The sequence below is a fragment of the Oncorhynchus kisutch genome, linkage group LG20, assembly GCF_002021735.2.
Source record: "Oncorhynchus kisutch isolate 150728-3 linkage group LG20, Okis_V2, whole genome shotgun sequence".
Taxonomy (NCBI): Eukaryota; Metazoa; Chordata; class Actinopteri; order Salmoniformes; family Salmonidae; genus Oncorhynchus; species Oncorhynchus kisutch.
This window is the reverse complement of record NC_034193.2, coordinates 43,207,283-43,225,753: the sequence shown is the minus strand read 5'-3', so window position 1 is coordinate 43,225,753 and position 18,471 is coordinate 43,207,283. Positions and strand designations below refer to the sequence as shown.

At 42.0% G+C, this 18,471-nt stretch overlaps 2 protein-coding genes across 4 annotated transcripts in view; one reads left to right on the top strand and one right to left on the bottom strand.

The window, feature by feature from the left end:
- The window catches only part of LOC109865285 (keratin, type I cytoskeletal 18-A), a 29,900-nt gene extending 27,379 nt beyond the window's left edge, over positions 1-2,521 (top strand). For 2 of the 3 annotated variants that reach the window (XM_031799784.1, XM_031799785.1), the window contains one exon: positions 115-2,521. In XM_031799784.1, coding sequence (XP_031655644.1) covers positions 115-346 — 232 coding nt within the window. In that variant the 3' untranslated portion in view covers positions 347-2,521. The remainder of the gene's footprint in view (positions 1-114) is intronic. The other variant, XM_031799786.1, reaches the window with a different exon arrangement.
- LOC109866012 (tensin-4) lies at positions 1,682-18,471 on the bottom strand. The gene is made up of 13 exons (XM_020454544.2): positions 18,387-18,471; positions 14,012-14,281; positions 11,687-12,032; positions 11,136-11,470; positions 10,907-11,002; positions 10,283-10,414; positions 9,704-9,796; positions 9,068-9,145; positions 7,216-7,278; positions 5,530-5,701; positions 5,324-5,392; positions 5,114-5,140; positions 1,682-4,986 (listed from the first exon to the last, which is right to left on the bottom strand). Exons 2-13 carry the CDS (start codon positions 14,268-14,270, stop codon positions 4,854-4,856), a joined length of 1,803 nt encoding a protein of 600 aa, XP_020310133.1. The 5' UTR covers positions 14,271-14,281; positions 18,387-18,471; the 3' UTR covers positions 1,682-4,853.

The window sequence follows — 18,471 nt, the reverse complement described above, 5'->3', positions numbered from 1 at the left end:
CCAGCTTTGTTAAGGAATGTTTGTTTGTTTCTAAACATGTACTCTACGCTTCTAGTTGCCGTCTAGCAGCTATTGCCTTTTAAAACCGAACCCATTGTTTCCCCAACCCCCCAGGACGGACAGGATCGACAAGGTGATTAAGCAGTGGGAGGGCTCCTTCTTCAAGGGGAACCCCAAGCTGCGGAAGAAGTCGGTGTCGCTACGATTCGACCTGCACATGGCGGTGGCAGACGAGGGCTGCGCCCAGACCAAGCAGGACAGCCTGCCCGACGTGGAGGTCCGCCTGGTGATGAAGAGGTCCCGCAGTATCCCCACCATCGCGGCAAATGTCGAGGCAACAGTATAGTCGATGCAACAGTATGCCCATCCTTGATGGGTGAGATCATCATTGAATTGCCTCCCTCATAAATGTTGTGATCTGGCAACAGCATCCCTACCCTTGACAGTGATATCACCGTGATGTCACCATTGCTTCCCATTGACCTAGGCTGAAGACGGGAATTAAGACATTCCATGCGCAAGCGTTCAAAATATAAAACACATTCATGGGACCGACCAGGTCCATTAATAACTATTAGCGCCATTGCTAACTAGCAACATTGGTCCCATGAATTGCAAAGAGTTATGAAATATTATAAACTGTTGGTTCGAGCCCTGAATGCAGATTGGCTGACAGCTGTGGTATATCAGACCATATACCACAGGAATGATAACATTTGTTTTTACTGCTCTAATTACTTTGGTAACCAGTTTATAATTGCAATAAGGCATCTCGGGGTTTGTGGTATATGCCAATATACCACGGCTAAGGGCTGTGTCCAGGCACTCTGCGTTGCGCATAAGAACAGCTCTTGGCCGCTGTCTATTGGCCATATACCACACCTCCTCGGGCCTTATTGCTAAATTAGAATCCTCTTGTACTAACCTGTATATTTTGATCCTAGCCATTGACCCGAGTGGTATTGTCATGACATCAAAGTTCCTGCAACTCCACTATCACCCACAATCATCAGTGACATCAGCATTACCAGCAGCCATTTTCCAACCCCCAAGACCAAACCAGCCACAGAAGACAACGTACATGAGGGGTTAATGAGTGTTTCATTTGATATATCAGCATTTCTTAATCATGTGTAAAAGTAGAAAGTCATATTGCCTACTTGCGATTTTGCCATCCAAGGCAAATGTGACAAAATGCCATGTTCAAGAGATTTCCCCTGTGGTCAATAATATATGATAGAGTATATAGTACTCACTGTGGTCATCACATTTAACAAATGTATAATCCAACCATCCCTCGGTAACAACTGACACTTTATACAGGTGGTGAAAAATATAAACATGGGAAAAAAGCTGAGGCATCACAGAGTTGTATGTGGAATTCTACTGGGGACTATTTAAGGGTGGTTCTTTACTTCTCAATTCGCTGTGTGTAAAATGCGAATGGTTTTGCTACGCAGTCATGGATCAACCCAGCACTGGCAGTTTGCCTATGGCTGAAACCTGTACTTCGGGAAAAGTACTTCGGGCTTTTTCCTTATAATGCTGTAAATCAACTGTAGTCTATATATAATCTATATATGGACAAAGTCCAAACAAAGCAACGAAGTTAGAAATGTACAGTAAAAAAAATACATAAAAAAATGCTATTTATTTCCCCCACACTGCTCACTGTGACCCGAAATTGCAGTGAGGCTTCTTCCTGGAGAGAGCAACCCTCCTGTAGGTTTTCGTTTCAACCCGAGTTGTAACTAACCTGATTCAGTTTATCAACCAGCTAATTATTAGAATCAGGTGCGCTACATTAGGATATGAGTGAAAACCTACAGGACAGAAGCTCTCCAACGGTTGGAGACGGAGGGCCTTTTTCTAATCTAACCCCGCCTCTTGTATCGTAGAGATATACCCTGGTTTAGCCAGCAGGGGCCGGTATTTGTAAATATTTGCTCTACAGTATCCTGAATGCTTTATTTTGGTATTGTTGTGTCGTATACATAATATCTATATGACTGATTACACTCTACAAGACAGTATCTTTATTTTATTTTTTTGCAATGTTTTTGAGTTGGCACCAAATATATGACGCGAAGATAATACCATTGTGCATTGCAGTTGGGTCCCTCCTGTGTACAAATGTTAAAAACAATTATATTCTATGCAGTTCTTCATGCGCTTGATTTGCTCTGCTTCACGGAGTACTTGGGACTAATTCTTCTTTTCGTTTTTGGAGCTCTTTAACTTTAGAATGAAGAATTATGCCTTTATCTAATAATGTATTCATTTAAATAAAACACAAACGCTGTCTTCAGTGGGTTTAAAAAATATATATATAGAATAGTATATTTCTCTAGTCATGGGTATGTGTACAAATGCTGCAAATTTTTTCAGAGATAATGTATTTCCACAGAGTCATATTATCTAATGTATTTCCCGATTCTTTCATGTATTTGGCAGTTATGTGTTTGGGGTATGGGTGCACCCTGCAGGGATATTAAAGATCCATTACCGGACAAGACACAAACACTTGTCACTTTAAGTTTATTATCATCCTAAATATAAAATAAACATGACAAAATATGAAATAGATACGTTTTGTATTCAATACACAATAATATACAACATCTGACAAAATAGATATGATAAAGTTAGTGCAGGAAAAAATATAATTATTGTCATGAAGCATAGCAATAGGCTATACATAATCAAATTACCCATATTAGGGCCCAATTCTAACTTGCATGCCCATAAATCACATTTTCTCATGCATTAGTGTAGATGGGAGAGTTGTGCCAAAATGCAGGTGACACATGGATCTCAAGTTAGAATTTGTCCCGGAGAGGATAGCTCTACTTATCTAATGAACCTCTAGTGCTTTTCAATCTCGTTAGATAACTACTACAGATGTATATCACAGTTTCCTGTAGAAATGAAGAGAGCTCCAGTTACTGTGCCCTCCACATAATCAGGGGTTGACTATTAAATAAGGTACTGATCTACAGTACATTAGTAGTGTACTTTGTCTAACCCTTCCCATCCAAACTATACAATGTTATAGCTTGTAACATCTATGTGACCTATCGATTTTGAAATCTACAGGATCTTCCTACCTTGTATGAAATTAATTGGGGGTACCACATTTTCATGAACGGACACCATCTTAGCTTTGATGGAAAGTAAGCTTTTTGGGCTCAGTGGGTCATCAGACCTGCAACATGCTACAGGAATCACTTGCAGACCTGCCAACCCTGTCCAATTTTTTAGAGTACCAGACGTGCGTGTCAAATTGGAGATTCAACTCGCGCGCGTAGCACGCGCCGAATTGGGGTTCCCCCCCACATGTTCATACGCGCGCTGTTTGTGAGTCTGATCGCAATTATATAATTGTACCAAATCAAGTCTATACATGGTTGGAATACTTTCTTTCCTTCTTTCTTATTGACAGAATTCCAATTACACCTATGGTAAAAGTCACTAACAATAACTAATTAGAAAGACAAAGGGCCTTTATTCTTTGAGTTTTTATTTTATTAAACAAATAGCAAGTTAATTGTTTAGGTACAAAAGGTGCAAACGTCTTATCCGCGATAAAAAAAAACTCTGACATGATATGAATAACAAATGTTTGAAGCAGAGCATCAGTATCAAATAAACATTTTATCCATAATACAGTACAAACGAAAAAGCTATGATAGGAAACAGTGGGTGAGAACAAATCTTCTAGAGACCTTCAAATGTTCAGGAAATCATTTCCTAGGCAGACTTGTCTGGTAGCTAGCGGATTTAGAATTACGCAGCAGGGATCGGGGTAGACTTCACTGTGGCAAACAGTTCCACTGCCCATCATTGAAACCTTGGTAACGAGGGGACTCAGAATGTCTGTACTGGGGGAGACTCTGTACTGGGTTTTGTTATTGGAAACGAGACTGAATATTCGTTCGCAGTCTGCATTGCTGTGGAATAAGACCAATATCCCCAGCGTCACAGCCGATTTCTCTCCAGGCCTGATCCGTGCGCATGTTGACCAGACTCTGATCAAATGGTTGTCGTTGGCAATCTGTCTGCCCATTGGCAATGTCAGCGAGATCTTCGTTAGAAGAGTGTTTCAGCCTATGTAAGGTACGTATTGTATTTCTTTGCAGCTGCATACATCATTTGGATTTTCAAAATTGATAACATCTCAAATCTAGTGCAAGGCATTCTAGAAGCATTGCCTCTATAGCTAATACCGGACACTCATTCATTCTTCATCGCGCAGCCTTCTAAACTCCCGACCCCATTTAATGCCAAGATGTTTATATTTATTTTTGATTATACCTTTGTAATGCTTTTTGTGACGTGGATCATAATTACAGTTACAGACTATCAGGTTGCGTGATCCTCGTAATGTTACGTGGAAAATACAACTAATGGGACGCAGAATTAAATGTGTATCACACTCGCACCAATGCGACCAGTTATTTTTCATATTTGCATTTAATTTCTTTCACTAGCAAATCCTAGTGAACTGCTGGCACTTTAGAGCCCACTGAATGTCCCACTGAATGTCCACACCGTACATGTCTGTGTGTTGCAGCTCGAGAATCGGGATTTTAGATTTACCCTGTGGATTAATTTTTTTATTAAAATGTTGTTTTTTAACCCCCCCCCCCACAAAAAAAAATCTGGCCCTATTCATTTCTGCGTACTTTTAACTCGTGCCTGCCTGCATACACGGACCGAGAATTGACACATCAGAGTATCTGTGTCAGGTCTGGCTCTGGGCGCCCTCGTAGACCGTAGTGATGTAAAGAGCTTCCAACATTCAGTCCGGTGATATTGTCTTATCTCACCTTCCCATACTGGACAGATTGAGGTTATGGTTTGAAAATTATGCCCTGTGTCAACTCAATGGTCAGATTACAGGGCTGAAGAGGGTCGTATTCTGCGAAGACGTGGCACACATTCTCCCTACCCGCTTCAGTGCCCTTTGCCACTATACCAAATATCCTGGAGGGGAAAAAAAGAATCAAAGTTGGATATTAGCCTACATTGTTGTTAGCTTTCATTCACAAATTATACCTATTATAATGTGGGCAAATGCATGCTGAAGCTATCTAATAATGAAGAACATTACCTTGCTGGTTTGGAACTCTTGTGCCACCTGTGAAGATAAAAAGTGGTTGAATTTAGAGATTAAAATGATGTTTAAAAATGGAGAGAGAAACAGTCCAATCAGAGTGGACTTTATTTCTGATTTGTAGGCCCCATGTTTTTCCTGACCACATGACTTTACCAGGAAAAACTCGGGGCCCTGAAACACAAGCTTTTGAAAGAATCAACTCACAGTCTCTTGTCTGGATCTTCACCACTGTAGCTGAGCATGTGTGCAGGGTAATGACGTCTGAAGAAAAGTCTAATGGGAACACACACATTCATCAGATTTCATTTCATCAAGAAAGGTCTTAGAAGTCATTTACTATCATCAGCTGTAGAGTCACCGAACAACTCAAAAGAAAATGTCATTCAGAAAAAACGCCATATTTTTCTTACTTTCTCTGGATGTCTGTCAAGGTGACACCTTTGGGTGACACCTTCAGGTTGACTATGGTGGGTGTGATGGTGCTCAGGTCCATCGTGAAGGTGGAGGACACAGCCTTTTGTACAGCACACGGCCCTGTCAACGTCTCAGTGGGGATAGCACTCAGGTAGAGGAAATTGCAAGCTAGGGAGAAGACAGGGAAGATCATGAATTCATTTGAGAGAAGAGAAACCAGTGTGGTGCTTTTTTTTAATCACAGCTGTCTACTGCAGCATGCAGGACAGGGGGACAACCACTACATTGTACTGCAGATTTCTACACTAAACAGTCATTCCCTAAATACTATAGGAGTCCAAATGCTGTGTGCAACCTACTATGACTGTTTATAATGTAGCATAATTGATTGAATGCAAGAAGTTGCAACATTGTTGCAGCTTGTGTTGCACTCATACAGCGCTGTATAAAATCTGTCCACGTTAAGCAGATTCCTAATTAATAAGCAGGCGAGGAGTTTTTGTATGGGCGGCAATGAGAGAGTGTTGAATTTAGCCAAGATAAACATGAATTGCTATTTTGATACGTGAGGCTTATTTGATCTAATATAAGTTTCATCATGTTTAGGTTGTTACGAGTGTACTGATATAACTGTTATTCACGTGACATCCTGGCAACTTTGAGAAAACGTTCTATCAGAGTTGTCCCTGTTGAAATTCGAGACAGTCTATGCATATTATTAGGCTCGAATATAATCGTACTCTCCATTGAACACAGGCGGGTGACGTCAACACCCCTCATCGAATATTCAAAATAGTATTTAAATAACAATATATCCACCAATCCAAATAGAGGAATATGTGGAAGCTTGACAGCGCGCCATTCCGCTCTGTGGACAACGAATTCAATTGCCGAGACGAATACATAGGTATTTCGTCAATATCCAAATCTCTGGCTTTATCAAGAATACTGTGATGATCCAGATACTTGGCAGGAGTCACGAGGGGTCAGGTGATCACCTCACCTTTGAGCTTTGTTGGCATGCACTGCTTTGGAATCCCTAAAAAACATGCCACTTCGATTTAAGTGATTTTTTGTAGCAGGTTAGGATAAAATTTTCGCTAACCTAATTCTCCTAACCAACTACACACAAGAGGTAGCTATATCAAAGTGGCGTGTTTTTAGGGAAACTCTGCACGTCTTACCTGAAGATACCGTTCGCTGACTTTGGAACATATTTAAATATGTACAAAAGTATATTACGGGGAAACTAACTTATAGTTGAACTAACAAATTCAAGATAACTGCTGCATTGGTTTTCACCCGTTACGGACTAAATGTGCAGTATAACCGCAGTATGCTGCCATTCTTTCTGCTAAAATACCAGTCAACTGCATTTACTCTACTTTTACTGCTGTATCAAAACTGCAATTTTTTTTTTTTGTAAGGCCAAGTTTACTCAGGTAAGCCATTTAACAGATAATTAGCTAATATTACAATGAAATGCTGGCTACTATAGCTAGCTAGCTTAGAATACTTCTTTAGCCAGTCACCATTAAGGCCTACCAAACATGTTCATGAAATATGATGTTGATGCATGTTATTCCTTAGAGGCAGAATAATCTAAAACCTAGCTAGCTGATTGGCGAATTGATACCACAACTCGACAACCTAATGATGAACGATGGGTGCACAATTCTCACCTGTCTTGGTCTTGTCTTCTGGTGCTGACCTGTCATTTGTTTCCTCCTGTCCTTTGTTCAGATCTGTAGACCAAACAGATGCAGTTGAAGTCGGAAGTTTACATACACCTTAGCCAAATACATTTAAACTCAGTTTCACAATTCATGACATTTAACCCTAGTAAAAACTCCCTGTCTTAGGTCAGTTATGATCACCACTTTATTTTAAGAATGTGAAATGTCAGATTAATTGTAGAGAGAATGATTTATTTCAGCTTTTATTTCTTTCATCACATTCCCAGTGGGTCAGAAGTTTACATACACTCAATTAGTATTTGGTAGCATTGCCTTTGAATTGTTTAACATGGGTCAAACGTTTCGGGTAGCCTTCCACAAGCTTCCCACAATAAGTTGGGTGAATTTTGGCCCATTCCTCCTGACGGAGCTGGTGAAACTGAGTCAGGTTTGTAGGCCTCCTTGCTCGCACACGCTTTTTCAGTTCTGCCCACAAATGTTCTATATGCTTGAGGTCAGGGCTTTGTGATGGCCACTCCAATACCTTGACTTTGTTGTCCTTAAGCCATGTTGCCATGACTTTGGAAGTATGCTTGGGGTCATTGTCCATTTGGAAGACACATTTGCGACCCAGCTTTAACTTCCTGACTGATGTCTTGAGATATTGCTTCAATATAGCCACATAATGTTCCTCCCTCATGATGCCATCTATTTTGTGAAGTGCACCTCCTGCAGCAAAGCACAACATGATGCCGCCAACCCCGTGCTTCGTGGTTGGGATGGTGTTCTTCGGCTTGCAAGCCTCCCCCTTTTTCCTCCAAACATAACGGTGATCATTATTGCCAAACAGTTCTATTTTGGTTTCATCAGACCAGAGGACATTTCTCCAAAAAGTACAATCTTTGTCCCCATGTGCAGTTGCAAACCGTAGTCTGGCTTTATGGCGGTTTTGAAGCAGTGGCTTCTTTCTTGCTGAGCAGCCTTTCAGGTTATGTCGATATAGGACTCGTTTTACTGTGGATATAGATACTTTTGTACCTGTTTCCTCCAGCATCTTCACAAGGTTCTTTGCTGTTGTTCTGGGATTGATTAGCACTTTTCACACCAAAGTACGTTCATCTCTAGGAGACAGAACGAGTCTCCTTCCTGAGCGGTATGACAGCTGTGTGGTCCCATGGTGTTTATATTTGCGTACTATTGTTTGTACAGATGAACGTGGTACCTTCAAGCATTTGGAAATTGCTCCCAAGGATGAACCAGACTTGTGGAGGTCTACAATTTTATTTTCTGAGGTCTTGGCTGATTTCTTTTGATTTCACCATGATGTCAAGCAAAGAGGCACTGAGTTTAAAGGTAGGTCTTGAAATACATCCACAGGTACACCTTCAATTGACTCAAATTATGTCAATTAGCCTATCAGAAGCTTCTAAAGCCATGACATCATTTTCTGGAATGTTCCAAGCTGTTTAAAGACAAAGTCCACTTAGTGTATGTAAACTTCTGACCCACTGGATTTGTGATACAGTGAATTATAAGTGAAATAATCTGTCTGTAAGCAATTGTTGGAAAAATGACTTGTGTCATGCACAAAGTAGATGTCTTAACCGACTTGCCAAAACTATAGTTTGTTAACAAGACATTTGTGGAGTGGTTGAAAAACGAGTTTTAATGACTCCCAACCTAAGTGTATGTAAACGTGCGACATCAACTGTACTATTTAATTGCCTGGTTTAGAAATGAAAATGTTGTCTTATGTGGAATATGCTATTATTCACATCATCATAAAATGTATGTAAACACCATCTGTGGCTTGTTGCCTGATTAGATTTAGGCTATTCGTTAAAGTATTATAGCATACCATGTGACTGGAGCAGAAGTTTGCAGGGTAGGGCATACGGAGTGACGGTGTGTTGGAAGACCAGGGCAGACAGACTACCTGCAAGGGGATACAAAAAAAAACCAGTCCAATTGTTTTAACTTAATGGTTGAATGTACATATCAAATGATAAAGTATTCATGTTGTTTCAAGGAATGTCCACAAGAGGGCGTGGGTGATCTTTCTGAGTCGTGGCATTACGTCTGTGCACCAGGGTAGCCTTGATGATCCAAGGCAACAACAAAGCAACCTCGACATCACAAATGTGTTTGAGATCGGCATAGATTGTCACAATCAGACTCAACTGTTGTTTTTCTGTGATTGTTGCGGTACAGCCAATATAAATCTCATCTACTTTCATTGTTTCTTACAGGACAGGATAGAAGCCCACATCTCTCAAAGCCCTGAAATGAAAACGTCTCCATCCCTCTGCCTCCCAGTTTTCAGGACACAGACCAGACATGGCTGACTCAAGTCTTGTGATTCGTGCTTCTCCTAAACCAGGGTGTGGGCCTTTTGTCAAGACTGTTTACCATGAATGAGCAATCTGTCAAATAAGTGTGGGATTGATGGATTGTCACACTCTGAATGAACAAGTTGACATAGCCCACTTCTTACCAAAGTACGGTTCATGTGAGGAGCCCTTGATACGGACGCCCTTGGCCGACGATTCAATGAGAAAGTGCCTCACGAGATCTGAGCTGCCCTCCGCTGCAATAAAGAAGCCAAGAGTCAGGAAAGAGACAAGGCAGATAGGCAGTGTAGTATTTACTGAAAACAAATCTGATATGACATATGCCAGTTAGATGCTTTGATTCTACTGTGATGATGCGGTGATGTGTAATATTGATAATAGTTACTACTGATGTAAGAAGCCAGGATTTAATCTCTATTATAACATTCTGGTAATCAAATGCTATTGAGTGTTTGCACTGCCACAGAGGTAGACATTATGAGTAATGAGCGGCCTCCGGTTGCACCACAGATTTCAGGGTCAACACAGACCGACATTCCCACTCAAGTTAGCAGCGGGGAGAGTTAGGTGAGACCTGTCAGGTCTTTTCCAGACACACTGGTGTTGATCCTGGCATTTATGTGCTTTAGTTGTGTGTACTCTGTTTATAGGACCGTGTGATGTGTGGTGGTGGTGGTTCTGAGCAGCGGTGTTGTACTGAGAAGGACTTAAGGATCGTTTACCTGATTGGCCAGTAGGGGATATGTTGACGGGTGCCTGGTCCACCTTCATAGCCAGCCCAAAGGAGCCTCTGAAGGACGTGCTGTCTCTCACCACGAAGGTCCCCGGCTCCTTATCTATCACTATGGCCTCAGCTACAATCACACAGGTACCACAGATACAGATCAGATTGTGCAGGGCTATCCCCATAGTCACCATTGTTGTGCAGGGCAATCCCCATAGTCACCATTGTTGTGCAGGGCTATCCCCATAGTCACCATTGTTGTGCAGGACTATCCCCATAGTCACCATTGTTGTGCAGGGCTATCCCCATAGTCACCATTGTTGTGCAGGGCTATCCCCATAGTCACCATTGTTGTGCAGGGCTATCCCCATAGTCACCATTGTTGTGCAGGGCTATCCCCATAGTCACCATTGTTGTGCAGGGCTATCCCCATAGTCACCATTGTTTGTCACTCTGTTGCAGACTGAGTATCAATAAAAATCATTCATTTTAGCCGGAAATCAGCTTTTGTTTTCTGTTTCAACCTAAATTTGCTTTGAGTCTTTGAAACATAATTTAGAACATAAAATGCAACAGTTGCTGCCAAATATATTGGCTCCCCGTTTCTTCTCAAAACGCTTACCCTGAACTCTGTTGATGTGTGGGCGGAACCAGAACTGAGAGGTGTCCATGACAAACTTCATGGAGTGCTGGTTGCCTTGGAAATGGCCTTGTAAAGCTGAGGGACCATGAAAAGAAAATGCACATGCTTTTATTATTGTATACACACAAACCTTTTCCCAGCAGAGAGCACTGGACTGAGATTTTAGATTTTAAACAGATTGGCGAGGATCATCATCATCAGGACTCACAGTGAGAGGGAGATGGCGAGGATGGCCTGAAGCTGGGCCTCTGCTTGATCTGTATGTCTGGGACCATTGCCTCTGGAGGTGACTGGGGGCTGAGCTCCTGCTCTGGGGCTCCGTTGACCAACACCACAGGGATGTCTGTCAGTGAACCGGCCAGGGAGGCAGGGCTGCTGTGGATCCCCTGGAAGTGGCCGAGTGGTGATGGGCCGGTCGGCGAACGCTTGTTGGTGAACAGCCTGGTCGAGGACCTGGACACGTCGCTGTAGGAGCTGGACGTGCGGTAGAGGAGGTGAGACTCGGGGCTGTCGCCTTCACCGTCACTGAGCAAGGACTGATAGCTGTGGAAGAGAGATGAGTGGAAGAGAAGATGTTTACGGCACTGTGGAGTCCAGACAGAGGGTAGATTGAGCTTTCAAGTGTCAATCTGTAACAGCACCAGTTAGTGTTGCTCTATGGAGTCATGACTGTTCTAACTTGTCATTATCTTTGCATCAAACTCCGATATTAAAGTCATTTCCAAAAGCATGTATTAACAGAGTGCGAAGGAGTCTGACCTGCCCATCATGTAACTGGTTTCTGAGCCGGGCGACGTGGAGATCATCGAGACGGCACTGTTCCTGTGAGAGTGTGACATGCGCAGGGTAACCGGGGATGAACACATGCCCACATCGCCTCCCTGCGTCGAGGGCAGCCGCCGGCGGACGACACTTCCACATGGCAGTGGGGGGCGAGAGGAGGCATCAGAGAACACCAGGGAGCCTTGGGGGCTGCACCTGGAGCCAGAAGCAGAGGACAGTGGGATGGGAATGCTGCAGGAGGGGGAGATGGAGGTGGAGATGTGCCTTGGAGCACAGCCTCTGGCCACACAGCTGGAGACGTCTTCATCTGGAGAGAAGTCCTCTGGAGAGGAGAGAGGGAGAACGCCAGAGGAAGTTGGTGCTAAATATCGAATGGATAAAAGGGAATGAAAAGGGGAATGAGAAACCGAATGGGTCTAGACAATATAAGAAATTGCAAATGTTGTGTTATCTGAGAGGAGAGAGGAAGAACAAACCTGAGAGAAGCGTGAGAAAAGAATGTTCAGTGGCTTAACCAGGGAATCAACTGAACTTCCCTATTCGGCGAGCAACGAGTCACACAATTCGTCTGATTTTTATTTATTTTTCTCCCGGTGTTTCTAACATACAGTCACTTACGAGAAGTGATCACACACATTTCAAGTTGGATGGTCTTAAACGTTTCCTTCCCCATAATGTGAATGAGAAGTGTTGAAATAGTTGTTTTCCTGTGATCAACAATCATATCCACTGAGTGCCGTTACAGATCAAATGTATTGCCTTTTCAAGAGCCGCATACCCATATTCAACAGTCAGAGCAGATTGTGGAGACTTGTTTCATCTCATACGTGTACACACACATACATCCCATTCCTTTCCCTTCTATGGCGTTGTCTGTATTAGATGGGTGTGGCTTTACTATGGCAATACTACACTGAGTATACCAGACATTAAAAAACATCTTAGTATTGAGTTTCGCCCCCCTTTTGCCCTCAGAACAGCCTGAATTTGTTGGGGCATTGACTACAAGGTGTCGAAAGCGTTCCACAGGGATGCTGGTCCATGTTGACTCCAATGCTTCCCCCAGTTGTGTCAAGTTGGCTGGATGTCCTTTGGGTGGTGGGCCATTCTTAACCAGTGCCATCAATAAGGGATCATAGCTTTCACCTGGATTCACCTGGTCAGTCTATGTGTTGGAAAGAGCAGGCGTTCTTAATGTTTTGTGCACTCAGTGTCTACCACACAAGTGTTTTCCTGGGAGGCTAAAGACAGCAGGTTGAAATTCCTCCACGTCGTGCAGGCTTTTACTTGTTCAAGTGAGTCCCAACCCAGCCTCTTCAAATACACTAAGCAAACACTGTGTTCCTGCTGTGAGGATGAGAATGCAGTACTTTGCCACGGAGAAGTTTAAACTTGTCGTCCCCCCCCCCAAAAAAAATGTCTGGTTGACTGTATGATCTACCCGCTTGTCAGTAACAGTGGGAACCTATTGAAATAGATGAGTCTGTTGCCCCATGACACCTGAGGTGAGGTGTCCTGTGGTCAGGGTGAGTGAGACTGTTATGTTGTGACTAGAGTTCATGTGGAACGGTGACTAGTACCAAGGGGGAGATCCGTTGATGAGTAGGTAGTAACAGTAACTATATCCATCACAATTACTGTGACCTCATTCACTACATCCCACGCCATTTGTTCTTTGGTTTTCTAAGAATGAATACTTATGTATGGAATTGTGCTCACTTCTGTTTTTCAGTTGTTCAGACCATGTCAGACAGTTACTGTTGAACAGGTTGACTGTATTTAAAGCACCAGTGCGTCTGCCTCAGATGTTCTGGGTGTGGTATGTTTTTTTGTTTTTTTTGTCTGGGCAGTAACCCCAGACATATGTACTCTATTTTGTAACATTAAACTGATGTGAAATTATGGGTGGATTTATACATATCCCCGGGCCATGGGCACATGAATGGGGCACAAAGGAAGTTGTTATTCAAGGTTCTCAGGCTTGGTCTCCAGCCAACGTAACTGCAGATGTTTCTAGCCATGTTTTATGATGGAAAAGTACCCTAGGTCTGAACCCTTTCCTTGACCAAGTTGGACATTTATCAATTTTCAAAACTGTTGAATTGAATGAGCGAAAGTAATTCTGTAGGCGTAGGCCTCCTGACAGATCTACGTAGAAATATTGATTAAAAAAATACATGTATGTAGATAAACTACAGTTTAAATAAAGCATGTGAGTTTGTACTGTAGAAAATAAATAGGCCTATATTACAGCAATGAATAAATATTGGGCTTTATATGCCCTCTCACTCATTGTCCTACCTGTGTGGAGGCTGCTGGACTGGGACCTCTTGTTGAAGTAGATGGGATCAAACGTGGGGTCCAGTTCCAGAATGAGCTGGTTCAGGTTATCTAGGGAGATGTCCAGGTCGTCCTGTTCACTGCAACTCCCATTGGGGTCTATCATGGTGCTCGGACTGCACCCCAGAGCCGCCTCACGAGCAGAGTCCAGGCAGGTACTCTGACCCACCCTCAGAATGTGATTGGGTATTATGTGAGACATGGCTCCAGCTATAGGCATCACGTAAATCTCTGAAACAGACACACCAATGGGATTAACTCACTAATATATCTATTGCTGTAAATATCATTCTTAGTATATCTTGTGTAAATTCATCCGGTGCGTACATAGTACCAGTCAGAAATTTGGACACACCTACTCATTCAAGGGTTTTCCTTTATTTTCACTATTTTCTATACATTGTATAATAACAGTGAAGACATCAAAACTACTGAAAAAACACATGGAATCATGTAGTAACCAAAAAAGTGTTAAACACATCAGAATATAATTTACATTTGAGATTCTTCAAAGTAGCCGCCCTTTGCCTTGACAGATTTGCACACTTGGCATTCTCTCAACCAGCTTCACCTGGAATGCTTTTCCAACTGTCTTGAAGGAATTCCCACATATGCTGAGCACTTCTTGGCTGCTTTTCCTTCACTCTGTGGTCCAACTCATCCCAAACAATCTCAATTGGCCCAAGCAAGTCTCTTCTTATTATTGGTGTTCTTTGGTAGTGGTTTCTTTGCAGCAATTCAACCATGAAGGCCTAATTCATGCAGTCTCCTCAGAACAGTTGATGTTGAGATGTGTCTGTTACTTAAACTGTTACTATGAAGCATTTATTTGGGCTGCAATCTGTGGTGCAGTTAACTCTAATGAACCTATCCTCTGCAAAGCTAAATATGGGTCTTCCTTTCCTGTGGCGGTACTCATGAGAGCCAGTTTCATCATAGCACTTGATGGTTTTTGCGACAGCACTTGACTGACCTTCATGTCTTAAAGTAATGATGGACTGTCGTTTCTCTTTGCTTATTTGAGCTGTTCTTGACATAATATGTACTTGGTATTTTGCCAATATGGCTATCTTCTAAATACCACCCCTACCATGGCACAGCACAACTGATTGGCTGAAACACATTAAGAAGGAAAGAAATTCCTCAAATTAAGGCACACCTGTTAATTGAAATGCATTCCAGCTGGTTGAAGCTGGTTGAGAGAATGCCAAGAGTGTGCATAGCTGTCATCAAGGCAAAAGGGTTGCTATTTGAAGAATCTCAAATAAAAAATATATTCTGATTTGTTTAACACTTTGTTTTCATATGTGTTATTTCATAGTTTTGATGTCTTCACTATTGTTCTACAATGTAGAAAATAGTTAAAAAAAAAGAAAAACCCTGGATTGAGTAAGTGTGTCCAAACTTTTAAACTGGTACTGTACATATAGATGGAATTTGGATTACTGTTACAGTGCTTTTTGGGTTGTTAATTGGATTTGTTCCCACGTCCCATATTAAACTTTGATTTCATTTGATTAGCACGGGCGAGATTGCTAACATTGGCGTGTCAATGGGATGAATGGAAGTTATTGCACTGTGTCCGAACTGACCTAAATAGGACAGCTGTACCTACCCTACACTTGACCCTGCTACTGTACAAGTTATATTTACACTTTGCTCAAATGCACATGTATGTATACAAATCTACATTACAGATAAAAATGTTAAGAAACCCAGAGAGGAAAAGTTATTAAAACTGTCTGGTTGTAAGGAACGGAATTTCAACCAGAGTTGCCGACTAAGAGAAAGCTGTCAGTTAAAGGACATTGCAATTCAACAGAACCCAAGTTTGTTTTAGGATTCACATCATATTGCTTTTTTCATTGGACTCACACACATTGTTATCTTGAGTCAAATCAATTCAAATATCACTCTTCCACATTGTGTGATCTCCACCCAGCGGTTCCCAGCCTCAATAGACTTGCAGCTGTCCCGTGAACTATAAGAACCCTCCACAAACATTCATTGTATTGTTGATAGCATTGTCAACAAAGGTCAACTCTTTTGTGAACCCAGTGAAAGGAGCTACATCTAAACATGAGTAATATTTAATTATATGAGACCTGTTTACTGTTGGCTTAACAGCTACTGGCGATTAACGGATACTCATATCCTTCTCTTCAGGTTTTCTGCCTACCAGTTGCTTATCAATACTGTTGTTAATTAGCATCACACATGCAAGAGTATAGGTAAGGGCCATAGTCATTCTGAAACTGACATGTTTGACCTAGAAGTATGATGCAATCTCTTGTGAAAGTGAAAGGTTTGCTTGCAGTGATAGTTGAGGAGATAAAGGAAGCAGTCAGAGGAAGGGTGTGTAGTGTGTCAGAGGGAGATCATAGACTCTACCCCCTCCTCCCCCTCGTCTCAGACAGGGCAAGGCACCCAGTGAGTCACAGGGCCAGAGGGAGTCACCATGACAACGCAACCCTTGTTGTCCCCCCCAACATTTCCATTGCTGATACAGCAATCAGAGACCATACGTTTTCTATCCTGATTTACCAATGGTAAATACAGCAATTAAGATGTGCAGATGTCACATCTAAGAACTGCTTCCTATTTTATTTACCCTTTATTTAACTAGGCAAATCGGTTGAGAACTAATTCTTATTTACAATGATGGCCTACCCCGGCCAAACCCTCCCCTAACCCGGACGACGCAGGGCCAGTTGTGCGCCGCCCCATGGGACTCCTGATCACGGCCAGTTGTGATACAGCCTGGGATCGAACCAGGGTCTGTAGTGAGTCCTCTATCACTAAGATGCAGTGCCTTAGACCCCTGTGCCACTCGGGAGGCCTTATAAAGACCCCCTTTAGTGTTGCTGGAGTGTACTGTAGCCTACTATTTCCACATTGCAGACAGAGTGAGGAAAGTTGATGCTTGAGGCTCTCCGTTATGTGACACACTTCAAAAACATTCTATCAGCCTTAGGGGCAACACATACTGTAGTTGCAGTAGCATGAGGTTGCAGCATTCGATTGAGACCCTGCGAAGGACGTCCAATCTCCATGTGTATGTGCAGGTAGCTTGTGCATGAGGTCCCAACCCACCTTCACCACGATACACGTAATGCTTATAAGAATAATTGATATACACTACCGTTAAAAAGTTTGGGGTCACGTAGAAATGTCCTTGTTTAATTTTTTTTTTTTTTAAATGTCCATTAAAATAACATCAAATTGAAATACAGAAATACAGTGTAGACATTCATAATTTTGTAAATGACTATTGTAGCTGGAAACGGCTGATTTTTTAAAATGGAATATCTACATAGGCATACAGAGCCACATTAGAGAGCCCCATTATCAGCCTCACAAGGCCAGCATCCCGGAGACGCCTCTTCGCTGTTGACGTTGAGACTGGTGTTTTGCGGGTACTATTTAATGAAGCTGCCAGTTGAGGACTTGTGGTGCATCTGTTTCTCAAACTAGACACTCTAATGTACTTGTCCTCTTGCTCAGTTATGCACCAGGGTCTCCCACTCCTCTTTCTATTCTGGTTAGAGCCAGTTTGCACTGTTCTGTGAAGGGAGTAGTACACAGCATTGTACGAGATCTTCAGTTTCTTGGCAATTTCTCGCATGGAATAACCTTCATTTCTCAGAACAAGAATAGACTGCTGAGTTTCAGAAGAAAGTTCTTTGTTTCTGGGCATTTTGAGCCTGTAATCGAACCCACAAATGCTGATGCTCCAGATACTCAACTAGTCTAAAGAAGGCCAGTTTTATTGCTTCTTTAATCAGAACAACCATTTTCAGCTGTGCTAACATAATTGCAAAAGGGTTTTCTAATGATCAATTAGCCTTTTAAAATGATAAACTTGGATTAGCTAACATTACGTGCCATTGGAACACAGGAGTGATGGTTGCTCATAATGGGCCTCTATACGCCTATGTAGATATTCCATTAAAAATCAGCCGTTTCCTGCTACAATAGTCATTTACAACATTAACAATGCCTACACTGTATTTCTTATCAATTTGATGTTATTTTAATGGACAAAAAAATTGCTTTTCTTTCAGAAACTAGTACATTTCTAAGTGACCCCAAACCTTTGAACAATAGTGTAAGTCTGTTACTGAAAAATCCCTACTTTAACATTTGTAAAGACACAATTATCTATCCTTGATTAACGTTTTTTGATACTTGCTTGCATAAATCTTTTTTTTCTCCAAAGTGTAACAGCAGAATTATAAGTAAACACAGTATACATATTCTAATTAAATGCATTCTTAATCTCCCTCCGTCCCATTTATGAGATCCTGTATACTGAAATATAGTTGAGGTATCTTACCTGTTTTTGTTGTTCTCTTGTTCTCAATGTGTAAAGAAAGGGGTTGTTTATGTCCCTGAGGTTTCAAAGTAAATGAATCCAGGAG

Bases quoted from the DNA above. Each gene is read 5' to 3' on its own strand.
- LOC109866012 (XM_020454544.2), bottom strand. From the start codon at position 14,270: ATGCCTATAGCTGGAGCCATGTCTCACATAATACCCAATCACATTCTG. The intron at 11,003-11,135 runs GTGAGTCCTGAT...ATGGTCCCTCAG, and splicing joins CTCGCCATCTCCCTCTCACT to CTTTACAAGGCCATTTCCAA. The intron at 5,702-7,215 runs GTGAGAATTGTG...TCTTCTCCCTAG, and splicing joins AGAAGACAAGACCAAGACAG to CTTGCAATTTCCTCTACCTG.